The sequence below is a fragment of the Pseudorasbora parva genome, chromosome 13 (genome assembly GCF_024679245.1).
Source record: "Pseudorasbora parva isolate DD20220531a chromosome 13, ASM2467924v1, whole genome shotgun sequence".
NCBI classification, from domain to species: domain Eukaryota; kingdom Metazoa; phylum Chordata; class Actinopteri; order Cypriniformes; family Gobionidae; genus Pseudorasbora; species Pseudorasbora parva.
Genome location: NC_090184.1, coordinates 28,703,357 through 28,726,069, shown reverse-complemented (window position 1 = coordinate 28,726,069; position 22,713 = coordinate 28,703,357). Strand labels below are relative to the sequence as shown.

The window sequence follows — 22,713 nt, the reverse complement described above, 5'->3', positions numbered from 1 at the left end:
TAAGAGGCAACTAAAATTTAGAAATCATGGTTTATGGTAAAAGTGTTTTGAGATCATAACAATCGATAATCGATAGTCTACATTTTTTTTGGTTTATGTTTTCGTGAAACATGTATCTCTAGCACATGTAGCTGCCTAATATAGCTAATATAACATTACATAGCATAAAGTTACCATGTTATACACTTAGCCATAAGTAGAGATGATAAATACTCAATATGCTTAGCTCAAGTTGATTGCTTTCATGTTGAATTTCGCAAAATGTAACTTTTAGATAACAAAATGCATGTGTAAAAGCTAGTAGCCTACACCGCATCCAGGAACTTTTTTTAGAACTAAATTAGCTTTAGCTACTAATCAACAATGCTTTCATCATGGAAACTCTTACATGCAAAACACTGTATATGTTATGAATCTTATACAAAATTAATCTTCATCACAGTATAACTGATGTTATTGGAATAACGCATCGATGCTACCTGTTTTCTTTGCCTTATAAATATAACTAGCTCGTTACCGAATCAAACAAAAATATATTTTAAACTTTACCAGTATCGGTATTCTAGCTTGATAGTGAGTACTAAAAGACTCAAGTATTCAAGTATGAATATTTGTTTAGGTAAATAATGCGTCTTCCAGCTGAGCGGCCGGTGAGGCGCGTTCATGTGTTTTGGGGGCGTGGCTTTCGAAAAAGCCCACAAGGAAGAAGGTGGAGTGAATGGAAATAATGAGCTGTCTTTAAAACAGTCGTGAGAGGTCTACAGACACTCATTTTATATACTTTATTTTTCAGAGTACTTACATTTTAATTATGTATTGATATAAGAAGAAAGTTTAAACAAATATGGAAAAAAAAGTTTTTAACCAATTCCTACCTACCCTACCTTTAATTTCTATGTTTTCATTGTTTCAGCATGTTTATAATAAATAATCTCCCATTTCTGTCTGCAATATAGAGTGTGGGAAATGTGTGAACAACTGGCCTGGAGTTTTTGAATGAGGAATCTACGTATACATATATCTAGAGAACCAATGATGAATTGTGACTTTAAAACATAGCAAAGGGAACTGTGGACTGTTCCAGCACCCTTTCATTTCAATGATTAAAGTGCTTTATTGAGTACTTTAATCAGCTTTAATCAATAGCAAAGTGGTCAGGGAAGAGCCCTCATATTCAAACCAGCAACAATTTCAATCCTATTCAGGACCACATGAGTCTTTTTTTTTCAGCAACTGAAATGCAAATGTTGTAATTAAATGAGAACACATATGTGGGCAGTGAGCAAGGGCACCTGTGTTAAAAAGCACTTCTTCAGGAGATCTTTCTAGCAATAATAACAAGTCTAAATCAAAACCTTTTAACTTTTAACATCAGCATTTAGAATTGACTGATGTTGACCATAAAATGGATTTTAATATTGAAGCTGAAATTGATTGTACAATCAGTAATAACAACAGTTGTGCAATATTTTCATTCTAGACATTGTAATAAAGACAAGCTGTTCTCCATTAACTTCAGGAAATAATTTACTTCAGTAAAGTAAAGATGTTGTTGGCATGTTTCTAAAGTCACATTTAGATTTTTTTTAATCTGACTTACACTAGCTCTTTTGCGCTTCACATAAAAGTAGACACCATATTTTCAGTAATGTGAGGTGTTGTGTCGTAGGAAGGGAACGGCTAAATATATTTGTGTTCTAATGAGGAAATGGGAAAATAATTGAGTCGAGCTGCTCTCGCACCCCACAGAGTGCTATTGTTACAACACTAACAAAACCTTTCTGAGTGCTGAATACAAACAGTTTAAGTGGAGTTGTAAATTGCTGGACAGATGGGTCATTATGCACGTTTATTCAGCACTATATCCCATGACAGAACAGACATTATAAAGTTATCCCATTGCAACAGTTGATTGAGATTATTTCAGTACACTACAGCTAATATCATATATCCAGTGGAACTGCTTTGTATGCTGACAACAGTTTTCCAATATGAAAAATGTATATAAATACACGAAAAATGAGAGTATGATAATATGAGCTAAGATCTTGTATTTGAGCAGTAACAGTAAAGTGCAGCAGGTTCTGTATTGGTTGCTACACTGTGCTAAAAATGAATTAACATGAAGGCCAGGCTGTTAGCTTTCTAGTCATCATAAAAATAAACAATTGTTATGTGAAATCTACTTGATCTTTTTACTATATTAAAAAGGTGTTAAAAACTATATTGTGAATTATTGTTATTGCAGTTTAAAATTCGTGTGATGGTAAATGTCTCGGTTACATATGTAACCCTCATTCCCCATGAGGGAACGAAGACATACATCAGAACTGACCGACTAATTGGGGGATCATTTTCAGAGAAGACTCTGCTTCGAATGTATAAAAATTAACCAATAACGTTACAGTTCACGCACTGTCCTGCAGCGCAGGTATAAATACGGAAGTGAAGTACCGCATCCTCGCTTTTCAGCTGAGGAGCAGAACAAGTGATTCAGTCATTCAGTGTAAGCACAGCACCTGCCAACGGGACGTGTGTCTCGGTTCCCTCCTTCAGGGAACGAGGTTTACAAACGTAACCGAGACGTTTCCTTTCAGTCTGTCACATTCGGAACTGACCGACATGGCCCTTCCAGCGCCTGGTTTGAGCTCGCTGAAGAGCCCCAATGTTACAGTGAAGTTAGGGCTCTAAAACCGGGAAGGTCCGTCACTGTTTCTCTGCAAGACCCACACAGTGTCACTATTGGACAACGCTGGGAAAGCGTCTTTAGAGATGGAACACTGCGGAGCCACAACCTTCCGTGGAAGGAGGTGTCGCCCAGCCCGCAGCTCTACATATATCTGTCAGAGAGGAGCCTTGAGCCAGCGCCCAGGATGAAGCCACACTCCTAATCGAGTGTGCCCACATCTCGAACGGGCAAATTGGTACGCTAAGATGATAGCATCCACTATCCAGTGGGCTAACCACAGCATTTCCCTTCTGCTGGCCTCCATAACAGATGAAGAGCTGCTCTGAGGTCCTGAAGCTTTGAGTCCGGTCAACGTAAATGTGTAAGGTGTGGACGGGACACAACAAAGCCAGGGCTGGGTCTGCCTCCACCAAGGGCAGCGTTTGCAGGTTCACAACCTGATCCCAAAAGGGAGTGGGCACGTATCCGGGCTGGGGTCCCAGGAGGAAGTGAGAATCACCAGAGAATCATTCGTTGATCGAAAGTGCATGCAGGTCACCTATCCTCTTGACAGAGGCCAAAGCAGTGAGGAGCACGGTCTTCATAGACAGGATGTTCAACTTGACTGACTACAATGTCTCGAAGGGAGGGCTCTGAAGTGCCCTAAGCATCAGAGTTAAGTTCCAAGAGGGTACAGAGTTTGGGCAAGGGGGGTTTAGCCTCCTTGCACCTCTAAAGAACCTGACAATCAGGTCATGCTTTCCGATGGACTTACCTTCGACAGCGTCGTGATATGCTGCTATAGCTGCGACATACACTTTGAGGGAGGGAGGGAGACAGCTTTCGCTCCAACCAATCTTGCAGGAAGGAAAGCACAACACCGATCGAACACCTTCGGGGGTCTTCTTGGTGGAAAGAGCACCACTTAACAACCACGGGCCGAAGGTTTGGTGACAGCACGAAGTAACTGAGACCTGGTACTTGCCACTCTGCCATGCCCATCTCGGGACTCGGCCATTAAAGGGGTACTTCAGCGCTGGAAAGATGAATCTGTATTTAAACTGGGTCATTAATGTTGTAGAAATCTGAAATTATTTTTGAATTTGGTGCCTTCTAGACTGAGAAAAGACAGAAAATGTATTTTTGTCTCATAGGGATGAAAGACTACAATTCCCAGAATGCTTTGCTGCCCTGAGGCCATTACCAACGCCACCACTACTGGATCACTGTGACTGAGTTAGAGAACAGACACTAAAATTAAATACTGAACGTGTCTGTTCAATATAACAATCAAGTTGACGTGCGAGTCTCACAGCTCTAATGCTGCAGGAGTCAGATTACACTTAACATCATAAATGATCTATTGAGCTCTTGTGATGAGAGCTGAGGTAATCGCGACCACACTCGCGGCATACATTCACAATGCGTGTTCAGTCTGGCGCGTTTTCAGTTCATGCCTTAGGAAGCTTAAATTTCATAGAAATTAATTTGAGAAGTTAAAACACTTACATTGCTTAGCATCCATTTAAATTAATGCCTGTAGCTGTGAGCTGTGCTGTGAGTGTTATCTCCCATCCCCATGTGTGGGTTAAAAACATGAGGAAATATCTCCCTCTGCTGGCTGTAGTCTTTAGCCTCTGGCCAAACATTCCAAAGATGATGCAAATATCGTCAATTTGCGTCATGGGAGGAATTTTTCCAGAAATAAAATGCATAAATCTCTTGTCTCAGGGGGATATAAGCGGGGGAAGCACAAAAGCACAAATCATTTGATTATACTCCAGGGTTTCTACTGATACAAAGCCATATGCTAATTGCTGAAGTAACCCTTTAAGCCAGTGCTGAAGCAGTCTCATATGAAGCAATCCGAGCGGCATCACCACGGTTGTAGGCCATATGCTCCAAGAGACTCTAAAAAAAGTTGCAGTTTTGATTCAAGCAGTTCAGCACTGACCGGACTCGGTCCTCTGTGAGGCATGCAGTCTGAATGACCAAGTCCAGCTCCATGTCGAGATAAGAGATCCTCTGTGTGGGACAGAGTTTGCTCTTCTCTCGGTTGACCCGAAGACACAATAGTCTGAGGTGACGGAGCACCAGGTCCCTGTGTTAACTGCTCCCGAGACTGGGCCAGGATCAGCTAGTTGTTGAGATATATGAGAATCAGAATGCTGCATTCTCTGAGTGGCACAATGGCTGCCTCTGCAACTTTCGAGAAGACGCAAGGCGACAGAGATAGCCGAAGGGTAAGACTTTGTACTGATATGCCCTCCCCTTGAACACAAAGCATAGGAACGGTCTGTGTTGTGGAAGGATAGAGCGTCCTTCAGGTCGATCGCTGCAAACCAATCCTGGGAACGGATGCATTCGAAAATGCGTTTCTGCTGAACGGAAGCTTGTGCAGGGCCCGAGTCAGAACACGCAGGTCCAGGATTGGACGTAACCCACCCCCTTTCTTGGCTACATTGAAGTAGGGGCTGTAGAACCCCACCTTTAGCTCCATTCGCTCGTCCACCGATGCAGCTATCGAAATCAAGGACCAGGCCCTTTTCACGGAAGCTCCACCGGCACAGCGGAGGGGGAAGGGGCCCAAAGAGCCTGTTGACCCGTTGGGGAAGCCCTCACAGTATCCCTCAAATCTCCACCAAAGGCATCAGCCGAAGTAGCAGCCCTCTGCTTCGTAGCTGGAGGGCCACTAAATCGGGGGATGCGCAATGGGACTCCGCCTCGTTTGAGGTAGCCAAGCCTAGACCTTAATACTGCAATGGTCATGTTCTCACAGTGGGAACATGAGTCATCCATAAATGCTGTGACACAGCGACTGTGACCGTCAACTGGGGACAGAAAATGTAGGCATCCAGAAACACGCGGTTTGAATGACAACTTGAAAAAGATGCATGGTCAAACGTGTAGCTCTTAAGAAGGAACATTTGCTCTTTCAGTAGTGCTGAAGCACTCAGGGAGATGGCCGCGGCTTGACACAATCCAGTAGTGCAAACCTGTGTGAGCACTCAATATACAGGAGACACCCAGCTAGCTGAGAGTAACCAGGGAAACGCTCAGCGAACCAACAATAAGCTTGGGAAAATGATCAGCGAACCAACAAAAGGAAGCTCTTTTAGTGTGGCCACCTGCTAAAGTGCGCCTTCACACCAGCACTGGAGAATACAGCAAGCCCTTCTCACACTCTTCACAGAAAACAGCAGCTTCAAACAGTAACCGTTCGGCTCCGAAGATGAAAGCGAGGATGCTCTATTTCCCTTCCGTATTTATGCTTGTGCCGCCGGGTGGTGCGTGAACTGCATGCCAACATTATTGGCTCGTTTTATACACTCGAAGCAGATTGGTCTCTGAAAATGATTCCCAATTCGTCGGTAAGTTCTGACGTACATCGAACTTGACCGACTGAAAGGGAAGCTCAATTTTAAGCATCATTAATCCAGTCTTCAGTATCACATGGTCTGAGAGAGAGAGAGAGAGAGAGAGAGAGAGAGAGAGAGAGAGAGAGAGAGAGAGAGAGAGAGAGAGAGAGAGAGAGAGAGAGAGAGAGAGAGAGAGGTTCTGTTCAGGTTCTGTCAGACCTGGGCCCTGACTATTAACATGGCTAAAACTAAAGTACTAATATTTCAGAAGAGACCCAGATGTCAGGCAAAGAAACACAATTTCACCCTTATGACCAAAATTGATCATGCCACCAACTACACATACCTCGGGTTGAAATTCAATGCAAACGGAAACTTCAGCTTGGTCGTGAATTAACTGTAAGAGAAAGCAAGAAGGGCTTTCTATGCCATCAAAAAAATCAATCCAATTTGAAATTCCAATCAGAATCTGGCTCAAAATATTCCAATCTGTCATAGAACCTATTGCACTATATGGCAGTGAAGTGCGGGGTCCTCTCCTAAACCATGAATTTGACAATTGGGACAAAAACCCATTAGACGCGAGAAAACGCGAGGCACACTGCACTGCCTTTTTTGGTTGGCGTTTTTTCATTCAGAAAAGGGCTTTTTTTTATGTTGCTAGGAAACCCCCGAATCAGCTGTCCTGTCAGTCTAATCAATGTAACGGTCAACACAACGGAAGACCACCTCTCCATTCATTCGATTGGACAACAGAAGATAAACGCGATGACGTCGGCCACTTTTCCGCTCAGAGTTGACCTTTTTTCAACTTCATGCGCTCGGAGCGCTCCTTCAAAAACGCGAGGCGCAGCAGGCGGTTAAAACGCGAGGCGCCCGGAGCGCAAAAGCAGCGTGCAATCGAAATCCATTCAAAAAAGGCGCCTCTCGCTGCAAAAAACGCATTCGGTGTGATCGGGGCCTAATTCAGCTGGTCCTGAGGCTGCAAAGACAAACTAACACGACTAACAAAAATCAGCCTCAGGACACTGACACCCTTATCCACACAATCCGGCTCAACCAAATGATTAAAGCACAAAAAGAAATCTACCTGACCTATTGGACTGAAACAACACTAAAACAAAGTAAACTGGAATGTTATTTGGCCCTAAACAGAAACTAAACAACAGCAGAATACCTGAGCGCAGTGAAAGACAGTGAGTTCAGAAGAAGAATGACGAGGTACAGACTGAACAATCACACACTGACTGTAGAGACGGGCAGATACAGACAGAACTGGCTGCCCAGAGAGAGCCACATCTGCCCGTACTACACTGCTGGAGAAGTGGAGACAGAGACACACTTCCTCACCAGCTGCCCTAACTATGAACAAATCAGAAACACATTCTATCCTAAATTCGAAATACTTTGCCCTGACTTCATAAAATCAAACAATAAAACACAACTTCTACATGTATTAGGTGAAAAAAGACATTGTATCCTACTAGCAGCAAGATAAATTAATCACAAAAATAGGGAGGAGTCGACCAATCAGTGATGCGCTCACACACACACACAACACACACACAGAGAGAGAGAAAGATAATTCAAAATGTTTACAGATTGTTCAATATATTACTATTATTATTATTATTTATTTTATTTTATTTTTTATTTTATATAATTCCTTTATTTTATGTATGTATGTATATGTACATGTATGTTAATGCTTTGAATACATTGAAACAATTGTCATGCGAATAAAGAACATTTGAATTGAAATTGAATTGAGAGAGAGAGAGAGAGAGAGAGAGAGAGAGAGAGAGAGAGAGAGAGAGAGAGAGAGAGAGAGAGAGAGAGAGAGTGTTGCTCGTGTCTGTGAGTGTCCACTTTGATCGTTTCCCGTACCAGCTGTTTACTACAACAGCCTCCAGCTTATTTTGCATTCAGTCACACCTTAAAAAGACATTTATCCATCGTGCAGCTGTCACATTCCAGTCCACCTGTATGAGCAAACCCTATTGTTTCACAATTAAGTTTCCATGGAAAATAATTCAGGCCTTCCATAACTGTTAAACAAGAAAAAAACAATGTCAGAATAAAGCAGGAAGACTCAAAATACAGAATAAAGGATAAATATAAACTCTGGCATTCAAGTCCTCAGGGAATCTGCTATTACTAGTCCCTTAGTTGTAGCTTTGACTAGGGCTGACTAAACAAATATGTCACCCATCCATCACTTCATTAACATTTTACAAAAATATTACACCCTGTTACTCAAACAGAAGGGCACGGCGCTAGCAACATCCCGGTCTAGGATTAAGTCTCTACAACTAAGGGACTAGTAATTCTAAAAAAATGCCTTAATGAATACAATCTGCCAATTGGAGTAAACTGTAATGTAATTGTGTTGTTTAGTGAACATGGAACCATAAATGTACTATATTATCTGCTAGGGATTAATGTTTTGTGGAGGATTAAGTCTCTGACTAAAATGCATGTTTGAGCTGTTTTAACTTAATGCAACTTGCACTAACATCTTAAATTATTTATTATTAAGTATCATTGTTTTGTCTCAAGATGCACACCAGTCATTTTCTTTTCTAAGGCCCATTTAAAAAAGCTACTTAAATTTTTTAATTGAACCAAGGTCTAATCCTGTCTTAATCTAAGCCCTGTATGTGAAACCGGGCCTATAAATACTAAACAAAGCTTCAGTATGAACCAAATATGAATAAAAGTGAACCATGACTTTAACTGCCAAAAAGGTATTCCCACCATGCATTATATTGTTCCTAGGCTGCAGACTGTATGGAACTTAAGCAATTACATACACCAGGGATGAATTGAGTCACTATTATTTTGTCTGTCATATAACTCTGAGTCCAGTGCCAGAAGCCCATAACCATAAGCTGTTGTGCCAAGCATTTCTCCAGAGAGACTGTGTTTTCCCTGCATGAACAACAGTGTTTGTGAATGTGATACTGCTTCAATTTCTTGATACAATTTCTCTGCATTGGCATTTGTATGAATGCTCATTTCTGAGAGTTCTAACATTAAAAAAACAAAAGTCAAGGCAGTTTTCACTGCACACACCGTCACTGCACTAACATGTCAGGGCACAATGCACTTGGGTCAGGGTCAGACAAACCGCGGAAACCCTGGAATGAGAAGTGGTGAATAATTTATCGAGAATCAAGCTTTTCTACTGTGCCTCCTTGACCTTGTGCTTGTATCAGTATCAATCTAAGAACTCTCTGACCTCAGCTATTTAATTAATACTTTCAAGGCCCAGAAAGGTAGTTTTAAAATAGTCCATGTGACTCCTAGCCTGACAAGCCAGACCCATATCAAGATGTTTGGTCTGGAAACTCACCATTGACAGGGCTCAATCCGAGGGGCGGGATAAACGGATGTCTTTCAAACTCCCTCTGCACGCGATAGGATAGCGCTACCACCCAGCAGAGCAACGAAGGTGAAACAGAGCTTGTTGATAGATTAAACATTCGCCGTATTCGGTTGGCTAAACCCCGAACACATCTTCCTTTTTTAAGAATGACTTCAGTGCCGTTCTTTGTTCTTTTCTCAGAGAAAAGCTTAACTCCAAGTCTTCCAGAATCGCGGTCAGAGCTGATTCGAAAGACCGCCGCCGTTCGCCAGTTTCTGTGTTTACTAGAAGAACGCAAACGCAACTCGGCCGTCGTCATTATGGCCCCACCCACCGACTCTATACACGATGTGATTGGCCACGTTTTTTTCGCCCAAACGCCATTTTTTCCCCAGAGAAACCCACGAGAAGCTATTGTTTAGAGCTAGTAGTTGGCGCGTTTTGTTGTAAAAACTTGGCAACCCTGTCTGCACGCGCGCTGAAATCAGGCTGGAATACACGATCTTTGCCAATGTTGTAAAATAATTTAATGATACACAGAGTACTTACCCAACATGATCATCATTTCTGAGAGAAATTGAGATGGTGAATGCATATACAAACAAGCTCTCCGTTAAGGATTCAAACAAATAAAATTCAAGCCCCTTTGATGAAGTGCATGATTACGTTACTGTTGATCATCTGTCCGTCATCGTCTAAAGCCCGCCCTGATGATTTCATTGGTCCGAACAGTTTCTGTTCGGGGATAATTGCTCCTCTATGGAGCAAGGCCAGACCGAATTGCTGGATCAAAAATGTTGTGGGCGGGGCTAAATTCGGCTGGCATCCAGGCTATATTTCTGGGCCTTGAATGTGTCAATTAAATTGCTGTCTATGGAGGGGCCCTAGAGCTCTCAGATTTCATCAGAAATATCTTCATCTGAGTTCGGAAGGTGAATGGAGATCTTACAGGTTTGGAATGACATGAGGGTGAGTAATTCATGACAGAATTTACATTTTTGGGTGAACTTACCCTTTAATGTTACATATTAATGTTACAGTCAATGAAGGTGTTTCTGAGCCATCGGATTTCAACAAAAATATCTTCATTTGTGTTCCGAAGATGAACGGAGGTCTTACGGATGTTGAACGACATTAGGGAAAGTAATTAATGACAGAATTTTTTGGTTTTGGGTGAACTAACCCTCTAAAAATGTCCTGGCTTATCCAAGCATTATAATGGCAGTAAATGACAGTCTAAAATGTTAAGGCTAAAAAAGTGCATCCGTCCATTAAACTGAAAGAGGTGTTACACTTTCTGCGTAGGCTGAATAAGGAAGGCGGTCTGCCGGAAGCTATATATTTGACTTTAGACGTCTTAAATATGGATATTCCACCCCCATATGGATTACTTGTATAATAAATGGATGCACTTTTTTGGGCTTCACATTTTGGGCTGTCATTCACTACTATTATAAAGCTTGGATTGGCCAGAATATTTATTAATATAACTAATTCTATTTGTCTGAAAAAGAATGTTACATACACCTAAGATGGCTTGAGGGTATTATGGGATACTTTTCACTTTTAGGTGAATTTTCCCTTTAAGCCAACGATTAAAGTTGAAGTTTCTAATATAAAATAGATTTATTCCCAATTGTTGTAAATAAAATTGTAAATTATAAATTGTAAATAATAAATATAATTAGTTTTGGGTCAAGTTGACTTCTTTTAAGGGGTTTTCTTAAAAACGATCAGCCTCAACATTACAAAACGCCACTGTAGTAAACGTGCCACTGCAACATGCTGCGAGTATATACTGAAAAAAAAGTGGGTTGGATTTACATGATTTAATCATGTACATCGATTCCACATGAATCAATTAAGTTAAACCAACATAATTTATTTACATATCTTCAACATCATGGAATGAAGTCATTTTTAAGTAACCCAGTTGAGTCTCAAAATGATTTTAATATGGCTTCCTAACAACAGTGGTGTGCACAGGGGGACTTGAGACCCTGCCTCTTTAATCAAATCACAAGCTTATTTTGTTTTTGTATATTTTTGTGGTCACTTGACTGATTTATAAGACTGTTCATTCATTTCATTCTATTAGCCAGCAATAGCACATATGAACATGTCAAGTGCTATGAATGAAATGCTCTCTAATGACATGTGCAGTCAGTCCACAGCCTAAGCAATCGCTCCGCTCTTCTCCACATATGGTAACCCAGTATAATTTAAATGGTTCTAATTATTCCAACATAATTAAACATAATTAAATAATTAAATAACACTTAAGTTCAACAATTTTTAAGTCCCAAGCAAAGCATGCTGGGTACTACAGTTTCAGCAAAAATCATGCTCGAGTACTTGATTGGTTCACATTAACCCCAAATAATGTAATCTAGTAATCAAAAGCAAAGAAATCATGTTTAGAAGAGCAACACAATTTTGTTGCGTAGATTGCAAATAATAAGATTAAGTAAATTGGACAATGTGTGTTTTCCTTTTTTTCAGTGTAGGTCTGCGAGCAACTCTAGCCTGTGAAGGATATCTACATTTTGGTTTATCTAAGTGCCAAATGATTTACCACACTTCTAAACAGACAAAGCCAACCTGTTCATACTCGGACACATTCTGTTATTTACACACTGTCATTGTGTTCATAAGGCTCAAACCAGAGACCACTGCTCACTGCATACCTGGACCAGCTTGTGCAGGTATAAATTCTGTACATTTTATTAGAAAGAGACGTACTGCAAAGTATTCTAGTTAAATGTTCATTGTGTCTATTCATATTTACAGTCTCTCTTATGAATAGATTTTTTGTTTACATGATTTTGAGATATTTATAATAAACAGGGCATTCTTTAAACCCATTCCCTTGCCAGGAACTTTTCAGTGTGTAAGCCACTGCCTCATCTTGCCTGTAAAAAGGTGTTAGATCGATGACAACAACCTATTTGTAAATCTGGCAGGCAGTTCCTTACAAATGGTATTGCATCTTATTCATTCATTTCATTAAAGACCAAGTTTCTAATGTTTTAATATGCTTTAAAACAAAACATTTGTATTTTCTCCTTACAACTGCAGTGAACGAAAGCGATTGTTTGAAATTTCAGGTGTTTGACGTCACAGACTACCTTGAAACCATCACGTCTAATTTTGTATGAGTGAGTGGAGATGGAGATAATTTGCATATTCATGCATCAAACAATACTAAATGAAACAAAGGTAAATAGTTACTGTCAAGCTATTTTAAGGAATGAATACTTTTTTTGTCAAGGATTTTTTTTTTAATATGTCATTTTGGTGATCAAAGATGAGTTTTAAGGGACTTTAAAGAAAATAGATCTGAATGCAAAAAACAAACAAAACAAAAAACAACAGTTGAGGATGAAGAGATACCACAAAAATGAATTCAAGTACAAAAAAACCTCAATAGGTTATAAATTATTTCCTCTGTATTTTTTCAGATCTTGTAACACAAATACAATTTGTAATAATAAATCCTTTAATGTCATATCATCATGCACACACAAAGCACACAACAATGGTCAAGAAACAACACTGTGTGTGTGTGTGTGTGTGTGTGTGTGTGTGTGTGTGTGTGTGTGTGTGTGTGTGTGTGTGTGTGTGTGTGTGTGTGTGTGTGTGTGTGTGTGTGTGTGTGTGTGTGTGTGTGTATGTGTGTGATGTAAAATCGATCGAATCACAACAGAAAATTTAATAACTGTAAATTTGAGAAGCAAGAGCTTCATTTGCACACATTTTACTCATAGTCATTTCTCAAATTCAGTGACGTGTGAAAGTGTTCAGCATCTAGAACAATTCAATCATATCTAGTGTGTTATGCTATTCAGACGGTAAAAATAATAAAACAGTTATTGCCAGATTCACATTTTGTTAGAGGCAATTATTTCCGCTTGTGTGAATGTATCTCTTCGACAGCACATGAACGGAATATTTATGCAGTTGCATATTTTAGATGATTAAAATTAGACAAAACCCCATTCAAACTTCAAGTTTTAGGTGCTTAGAAAAACAATACACTTCAGGATTTGCTATTCAATTAAATCAGAGAACTGTTTTAGGGTCTTAATACTTTTGCAAAGCCATGTTTAACTACACATCTTCATGATGATTTTGTTAGGCGATATCAAATTAAAGTTACACTACTATTCAAAAAGAACAAAATTTAAATAATGAGTCAAAACCTCATCAATCCTTCCTCAACAATGTGTTTATTCATAATATTTTAGACCTGATGGGATGGTTACCTGATCCCTAATAGCGGCATATTTCATTTTTGACATGAATGAAAATGAGGCTGAGAGGGATAGAATACAGTGTGTTCAATTTATTGTACTGTTGTTTAACAACAATCTAATTGTCAGCTGAAGAAAAGTCTTTCCGAAAAAACGTTCAGTTAACAAAAACTCCATATAAGTTTTGATGTGATCAAAACAGTGTGATCTAAGGCCTTTATATGGTTTGTTCCATTGTAAAGACTGTATGTCTATCCTTATATTTTAAGATTAAACATAGAGATTGTTTTAACGCCATTTTATGGGTGATTAAACATCAGGATATATTGTTCATAATAGGGATCTCTAATATCTCATGAAGGTTTAACCCATAGTTTGTCCACTAGAGCACTTTAAAACCCAAGAACAATAGGGCTTTTTAATAGCAAACAACTATTCAAAAATCATGCTAGCAGAATGCCCAGCACTGCATACATCCAGACAGTGTCTGCCCTCGGTCAATTACCCGGGGACTGATTAATTACCATGACGGTGAGAACGTAATGCTGTAATTATAAGGTAGAGCTCATCACACATACATAAAATCAACAAAAACAATCAACACAGTTGTAGAACAGCTTAAAGGGACAGTCCAGCCGAAAATAAACACTTTTTTAAACACCCTCATGTCATTTCAAACCTCTGACACAAAATAATATATTTTGAAGAATATTGTTAACAAAAAAAAATCCTATGGAGTCACTGAGATTTTGCCAGGTAAGACATGTTCCTGGATAAACATATTTTTTTTGCTTCTGGAACAACATTCTTGTCCAAGAATGTAGTCATAACCCTAACCCTACCACTAAACCTAAACCTACCCATACATTTTCCAAACACTGTAGAAATTTCTAACCCTAAACTTGACATAAACGGTAAACTTGTCCTTCAAATCTGATATGACGGTAAATAAATGAATTTTCATTTTTGGTGGACTATTAATTTCACGAGGGTCAAATTATTATTATAATAGGTTAAGAAAATAAACTTAAGTTAATTTATCTTAAATGCTTTGAAATGTTTACTAGAAGACGAGATACTGTAAAAATACTGGTTAGGAATTTTTTTTTGCAGTGTTTCTATCGCTTTCCATTTCTCCTCTGCCGTTAAGATCCTGTGATTAATGAAAGCTCTCATAGATGGATTTTCCTCTTTTCTAACTGTATTAGCTGGCCTGAGTAGCCGTCAGTATGGTAACATGAGCCCTGCAGCCCATAATGCTCTCAAGGCAGAGATAATTGAGAGAGCCGAAGAGCAGCAGGGTCCAAGAAACCCAACTATTTGCTCCTTGTCATTTCTGGGTGATTGGAATATAATGACGTCTTGTTTGCTCTGAGAGGTTTATTCTTTAAAAGGTGTATCTGTTCTGTTTCACCTCTTTCTTCCTCATTAGTGGTTTTCTGAGAGGCATGATCCCATCTAGTCTGTCAGGTCTGTATGCTGGAAATCATCTAAATTAATTAGGGAAAAACAAACAGCTAGATTAATACTGATGAAGTGACGGACCTCAAGGCAATGGCTCAGCTGTGTAGAGGTTAACAACCAAAGCAGCTCAGCTGTGACAAACACACTGCATATCAATGAAATCTGATGTCTGTTTTATAGCCTGAAGAAAAGAGACACGTTGTATGACAGCATGGTTTTTTTTTTGTCTTTTGATTTAAAAAGTGACCTAAAGCAAATTAATTACTTCTAAATTTCTCTAAGGGGAGAAATTGATTTCTCTGTCAAAATAAAGGAGCCATAAGGTCCAGGGTTCAATACTGTAACAGAGATTTAGTCCTACAATAAAAAGCTTTCACATTAGAGATTTAAAAAGCTCATTACAGCAGAGACCGTATGCTCTTCCGAGGGTGTTCTTGCTTGTGATGTAATTACACCTTGAATAGTCCCTCAAAACACTCATGAAAGATATGATTAGCTATAAAATGTGCAAAATAGGTGTAATAAAAACCTCAGGGCAAGTTTGGAAATGTTGCCTTCATATAGTTGTTCCTTCACTCTACAGAAAAGAAATTAATACTAGTAGATTTCTATCTACTGAGCTCTCTATTCATCAAATAATCCTGAAAAAAGTATCATGCTTATTATAATGGGTATCAACCATTTTCAACATTGAACATCAAAAAATCTTTGTCAAGCACCAAATCAGCATATTAGAATGATTTCTGAAGGATTGTGTGAAAGTTACACTGAAGAGACTGGAATAATGATGCTGAAAGTGCAGCTTTGCCATGACAGAAATAAATTACATTACACATATAGTACAATTAGCAAAGAGCTGCTTTGAACAATGACTAATGTGAGAAAGGGCAGAAAACATGATAACACAAAAAAATCTAACCAACCAGCTGAAAACAGAGTGGTGACACAACTCTTTATTCTAATCATGAATAATACCTGAAAGTCGTTTTTCTCATCATCATTTGATGGATTTAAAACTGACATATAGACATGTTAAAAGCACTGTAGCCATGCTCTCTTACTCTGTCCTCTTGTAGTTTATCTTTTACACACACCGATTGAATCTTAACTTAAAATTAAGCCTCCCATTCTAAAGGCCATTCTTCTGATACTTCCCCCCTAATACGCATCCTTCTGTCTTTATCTGCTAGTAAATCACCAACCTAGCAATAAAGGAGACCAATCTGAATATTGCACAACTTTTGGCTTACTCTTAGACCATTAAGATTGAATTAAACATAAATCAATCCATCTCTGTAGCATCATAGAAACTTCTCCAAATGACATTCATCCATCACAGCAAGAGAAGATTTCACATGTCTGACATCAGCATGTGACACATTAACACTAGAGCAGGTGGCATCTGGGTGAGTGCATGTTTGCAACAGTGTGAGACAGGTGTCGTTCAATAGACAGTTGCTGCTGCTGATTGTGTTTCCACTGTAACCACAGTGTAAAGATGATTTATGATCATGACATTCAAAACTAACTTATAGATTGAGAGTAAAGCCTGAAAACTACAATGGCCATAAAGCAACACCTGTTGGAATCACCTGTTAGACAGAAGTGCATAACTTACACTAAATACTGCATGATGCAAGTCGGTTTCTGTCAATCATAATAAAATGGTTTCTGCGCATATGCTGAGGTTATTGCCCATACATTGTACACTTTGGTGTCCCACAACCTTTTTTTAAAGCTTTATAGAGGCAATAATCACACAAGTTAAGTGTGTTAAAATGAACTATCATCTAAAATAAAATTAATCTATCGTGCAAAATAGCTAGTTTTAAACATGAAATGTCTGCATCCACCTTATAAAGTGTTGTTTTGAACTGTCCCACCTCAGACGGCCTGACCTTTAATTGTATCCAACAATTAAAATCAAGCAATGATTCAAGTAATTTTTTTATTCATTTATTTTAATTACAGTGTATGCCTGTTGAATAGATATTCAATTAATTGCCATTTAAAACCTTTCTAATGAGGAATTACTTATGATCAAATACGGTATGTGATAGGCTATCTGTATCTCACATTTTATGAGTTTCCCCTCATTAGAACAAAAATGTAACATTCTTTAACATTCTGACACAAGAAATAGCATAGGCAACACTAATTTGACCCCTTCCTTGAAAGAGAACAGAAATTTATTTTTAGGCCTATGCTGTATAAAGCAGCTGGAAGTGAACTAAGAAATAAAACAGCTTAGTGCATTACCTTCTTGACCATTTGTTGGAAGAAAAAAAAAACGTTCAAAAGCCTTGTTCCCACCCCCCACACCCCCAATTAGTGTATCGTGTATTGTGCATTTGATCTCTTACCCGGGCTGCACGCGAAGAATATGGATCTTCAAAGAGCGCCCATATTTTTGGTTGCCAAACTTCACAGCATCCCCTGGAGCGGTCAGGGCTGTCCTCAATGCCGAAGCGTCTGGGCAAGTCCTGGTCGTCCTCCGCATCCTCCGGATCTGGCGGTTCGAATATGTCAAGCGCCTCTTCTGCGTCCCTGTGCTGGCGGTAGGTCATCCAGCAACAGGGCTCCACGTCCGTCTCATCAATGCCCCAAAATGCCAACTCCTCCTCGAACAGAGGGCCGCACACATCTGCCGGGCAGTGGAGCTTGCCAGTCCTGTAGTAGTTCAGCACATAGGCGAATATGCCCGGGTGACGGTCAAAAAAGAATTCACTGGTGGCGGGCGTCTGCCCTGTGTCTGCGTCCGGGTTCACCTGGGTGTCTGTGTCGGCGAGCCAGGCGAGTCTCGTGTCCGGTATGGTCTTAAGGGTGCTCCTGTAGGTTTCGTGGCGCGTGCCGCCAACGTTGATAATGATTTTGTCCGAGTCTTCGCCTCTGGCCATCTCTTCCTTCAGACATGATTTGGAAGGAGGTTTATTGCCTGACTTGCGCCCGCGGTACGACGAAACACACACCGAGCTGATCATAGATTTCGATGAAGAGGCTTTTAGCTAGTAACTCTCTTGGCTTTCTAAACCAGCGCAGATGTCGTCAGTTAGAGAAGTCGAACAACTGTAGAGAGTTTCCGCCGTCAACATGACCATGAGAGACGCGAAGAGCCACCTGTTGACAGATAAACTCTCAGTCTTTGGGAGGATGCTTGCGTTGATACTCATCCATGGGCATTTTGACACTATAGTAAACACCAAAACATTAGCAAAACGTCCGCGTATCTCGACCAAATTAAACGCGCGCGCTTATAGGCATTTCTCACATTTGCGAAAAACAACAAACTCAGTAGGCTAGTTCAAATAACACTCAGACAACTCTAAACATTCCCCACAAATTCATCTCTTTCAAAACTCTCGTCACCGTGTCGTTGAATTAGTAAATCCCATCCAGCGCGCGCATTATTTCTTAATCACAATGGATTTAAAATAAAAGCTTGCTGTGCTAACTTTGATTGTACACCAGTATTCGGCCAAATCATCCGTTGCCGAAGGATGAGACGGTATCATCAGATGTTGGGAACGATCTGTTGCATCTTTGTGACAGTCAGACGACACAGCCCATGAGAGGATGATGATGGTGATGATGATGCTTCAGCGTTTCAGTAACCCTTACAGCGCTGCATTACGTGGGATTGTGAGCTCAGCAATTTGATTAGTGAAAAGATTCAACTTACCCTTTTTTACGCAATATGACGACGCATTTCCGCATTAATTAACATTTAAATTAGATTGTATGTGCATTTATAACACTGTATTACGAGCTTTATTGTTTTGTGTATCTGTCAAATGCATAGCTTAAATGTAAATTCTGGCATTAAATTACCAAAAACTACTAAACACTTCTGCATGGGAGTTTTTGGGGTTGGGGGTTTGACTGTAAATTTGACATTTCTATAATCTGACTGCCTATCTCACTAGGCTAGTTTTTAGAAAGTCGTGTAAACTCGAAAGTTGATTTATTATTTATTTTTGCTGTTGAAGACGCAAATGGGAAAGACAAAAATATTGTATATTATAATTTAGTATAGTAGGCTGGTTCCAGGTCTTCTAAACCTGTTGACTGTACTGTAGTGGATGAGATGCAGTCTGTCTTACAACGTCATCTAGTGTACAAACTAAAGTACAGCAGGTTTAATATCATGCATTTTCTACCTTGCCTGTTTTAATAGAAAAAAATGGCTGTTTTTTGCATTTATTTTTTATTCTTGTAAATAATAAATACATTACATAATAAAACATTTTATATTAATTTATTCCATTCCATTAACTCACTTATCAGCTGACACAGCTAAAGGACAATTTGTCTTACAACATTTAAATTCAAGCACATTTAACAAATGAGATAGAAAAATAGCTCGTATAAATCTGGAAGTATCATAAGTAAGGCCATCCTTTTTTTTAACCACTGAAAGTAATATTGCACAATATAATAAGGCACATTAATCCACCTCTTCAATGGTAGGGCCCTGTGAGTCAGGCTGGGCTTGGTATCTACAGCCCCCTGCGGGAGGAACTCCTCCTTGATACAGCCGATTGATGATTGGATTACACACACTTTCCAGTTCCTTCTGATGGTGCTCATACTCTTCCTTTTCAGCCAACTGATTGTTCTCCAACCAATTGATAATCTCCTTACACTTATCAATGACCTTCTTCTTCTCTTCTTCACTAATCTTTCCTTTCAGGTTTTCATCCTCCACGCTGTTCTTCATGTTGAAGGCGTAAGACTCCAGGGCGTTCTTCGCTGCGACCTTCTCTCTCTGGACCTCATCCTCTGCTTTGTACTTTTCTGCATCCTGCACCATTCGCTCAATCTCCTCTTTGCTCAATCTACCTTTGTCATTGGTAATGGTGATTTTGTTCTCTTTTCCTGTGCTCTTGTCAACAGCAGATACGTTCAGAATGCCATTGGCATCAATGTCAAAAGTCACCTCGATTTGGGGTACGCCTCGCGGTGCCGGGGGGATTCCTGTGAGATCGAATTTGCCAAGCAAATTGTTATCTTTGGTCATGGCGCGCTCGCCTTCAAACACCTGGATCAGGACACCTGGCTGGTTATCAGAATATGTGGAGAAGATCTGCGTCTGCTTGGTGGGGATGGTGGTGTTGCGTTTGATGAGAGCAGTCATGACTCCACCTGCGGTCTCAATACCCAGAGACAAAGGAGCCACATCCAGAAGCAACAAGTCCTGAACGTTTTCCGAGGTGTCACCCATTAGGATCGCGGCCTGCACTGCTGCTCCATATGCCACCGCCTCGTCTGGGTTGATGCTCTTGTTGAGATCCCTGCCATTAAAAAAGTCTTGCAAAAGCTTCTGGATCTTGGGGATCCTCGTGGAGCCGCCGACCAGAACAATATCGTGAATCTGAGACTTGTCCATTTTGGCATCTCTCAAAGCCTTCTCAACTGGATCCAGCGTGCCTCTGAAGAGCTCAGAGTTAAGCTCTTCAAAACGAGCCCTTGTGATGGAAGTATAGAAATCGATGCCTTCAAACAGGGAATCAATCTCAATGCTAGCCTGAGTGCTAGTTGAGAGGGTCCTTTTAGCTCTTTCGCAGGCCGTGCGAAGCCTTCTCACTGCTCTCTTATTCTGACTGATGTCCTTCTTGTGCTTTCTCTTAAACTCTTCAACAAAGTGCTTCACCATTCGGTTGTCAAAGTCCTCCCCTCCCAGGTGAGTGTCCCCTGCTGTGGCTTTCACTTCGAAGATCCCATCCTCAATCGTGAGGATTGAGACATCAAAGGTGCCTCCACCCAGGTCGAAGATCAGGACGTTCCTCTCTGCTCTCTTTCCCTTGTCCAGCCCGTAGGCAATGGCAGCCGCTGTGGGCTCATTGATAATTCGCAGAACGTTCAAACCGGCGATCACCCCCGCATCTTTGGTTGCTTGCCTCTGCGAATCGTTAAAGTATGCTGGGACCGTGATGACAGCGTTATTGACTCTCTGACCAAGGAAGGCCTCTGCGATCTCTCTCATTTTGACTAAGACCATGGATGAGATCTCCTCAGGGTAGAATGTCTTGATCTCTCCTTTGTACTCAACTTGAACTTTTGGTTTGCCATCTTCGCTGATGACCTTGAAGGGCCAAAGCTTCATGTCAGACTGGACGACTGGATCATTAAACTTTCTACCGATCAGCCGTTTGGCATCAAATATTGTGTTGTTGGGGTTCATGGCGACCTGGTTCTTGGCAGCATCTCCAATGAGTCTTTCTGTGTCTGTGAAGGCAACATAGCTTGGAGTGGTTCTGTTTCCTTGATCATTAGCAATGATTTCCACCTTGCCATGTTGGAACACTCCCACACAGGAGTAAGTGGTTCCCAGATCAATGCCAATGGACAAACCTTTAGACATCTTGATTATTAATAATGAAATATTACCTGCAATACAAAAAGTCATGAGTTATTTCATATTGAATAATAATTAAAATAGTAATGATTATTAATATTTTTCTAGAATGCATGTTTTATATAATTTTTTTAATTAATAATGAAATATGTATATACAAATATATTTTTAAAATTACTGACTGTAATATCATATTAGACTCGATGAAAAAGCTGAAACTAGCTGATTTAAAATTGATGAAAAAGATTCTAAAACTTAATATAACTCAAAAAAGTGAAATATTAACATTAAAATAATCTCTAAATATTAGACTCATTAAACAATTAGAAATGTGTTAAATAATTAATAAAAAATCTACTTAAAGGGTAGATCAAACAGTTGACAGAACCCATTTACTTCCATAGTATTTTTTTTCAATGGGGTCCATCAAATGTCCGGTTATTGACATTCTTCTTCAATAAATAAATAAATAAATAATTGTGTTCAGCAGAAGACAGAAATTCATACAGGTTTGGAAGAACTTGAGGTTATTGACGGATTACTGTAAATTATAACAGAATGTTCATTTTTGGGTGAACTACCGCTTTAAGGAAAAGTTTACAATTATAATTTAATTTAGTCCTATATTAATATAAGGTACATAAAACATATAAATAATATTTCAAAGATTAACTTAATTCAAAGAGTCACTTACAGGTCTTGTGAGTTTAGCTTCAGAGTGGACTCTTCTGCTCTGCTTTGCTTCAGGTTGCTCGAGTTGTCTTTTCTCGACTGCCTCGACTGGAGTGAAACTACGCGCTTTATACCTCCCATGCTCCTTCTAGAAAGACCAGACTTTTCTTGTCTTTACTCTGGTGATAACTTTAGAGGCTGACGATCACTGAAGCTTCCAGGCGCGCGCTTATGATCTCGTACTTACTGCGGTCCAAACATAGCAATGGCATAAGCTGGTAGGATCGTAATTACTATATGCAACAGGTGGGTGGGGCTAGACGATGTGTCGAAATAAGACTTTTTATTAAATTGATTAAATAAAAAAAGACTTGTTACAAAATGATATAGGCTTATATATGATATTGTTACAATATTGTTACAAAATGTCAAATTTAGGTTACACTTTATATTTTAAGGTGTCTTGTAATTGCCCATTTAAGTATTGAGTAATATTAAGTAACTGCATGTAACAATGACACTGTAAAATAAAATGTTACCCACACTTTTTACACAATAATAGAAGATAACATTTG

General features: G+C 39.6%; 3 protein-coding genes across 3 annotated transcripts in view; 1 reads left to right on the top strand and 2 right to left on the bottom strand.

Moving 5' to 3' along the window:
• kcnc4 (potassium voltage-gated channel, Shaw-related subfamily, member 4) overlaps window positions 1–18,675 on the bottom strand; it is a 41,048-nt gene extending 22,373 nt beyond the window's left edge. Inside the window, exon 1 of the mRNA XM_067413783.1 lies at window positions 17,475–18,675. Within this exon, the coding sequence (XP_067269884.1) occupies window positions 17,475–18,092 (618 nt within the window). The 5' untranslated portion in view covers window positions 18,093–18,675. The remainder of the gene's footprint in view (window positions 1–17,474) is intronic.
• Window positions 1–22,713, top strand: part of gnai3 (guanine nucleotide binding protein (G protein), alpha inhibiting activity polypeptide 3) — a 354,328-nt gene that overhangs the window by 154,370 nt on the left and 177,245 nt on the right. The window lies entirely within an intron of this gene.
• Window positions 19,359–22,609, bottom strand: hspa1b (heat shock protein family A (Hsp70) member 1B). Its single transcript, XM_067413779.1, has 2 exons — window positions 22,161–22,609; window positions 19,359–21,498 (listed from the first exon to the last, which is right to left on the bottom strand). Exon 2 carries the CDS (start codon window positions 21,470–21,472, stop codon window positions 19,556–19,558), a length of 1,917 nt encoding a protein of 638 aa, XP_067269880.1. The 5' UTR covers window positions 21,473–21,498; window positions 22,161–22,609; the 3' UTR covers window positions 19,359–19,555.

Bases quoted from the DNA above. Each gene is read 5' to 3' on its own strand.
- hspa1b (XM_067413779.1), bottom strand. From the start codon at position 21,472: ATGTCTAAAGGTTTGTCCATTGGCATTGATCTGGGAACCACTTACTCC.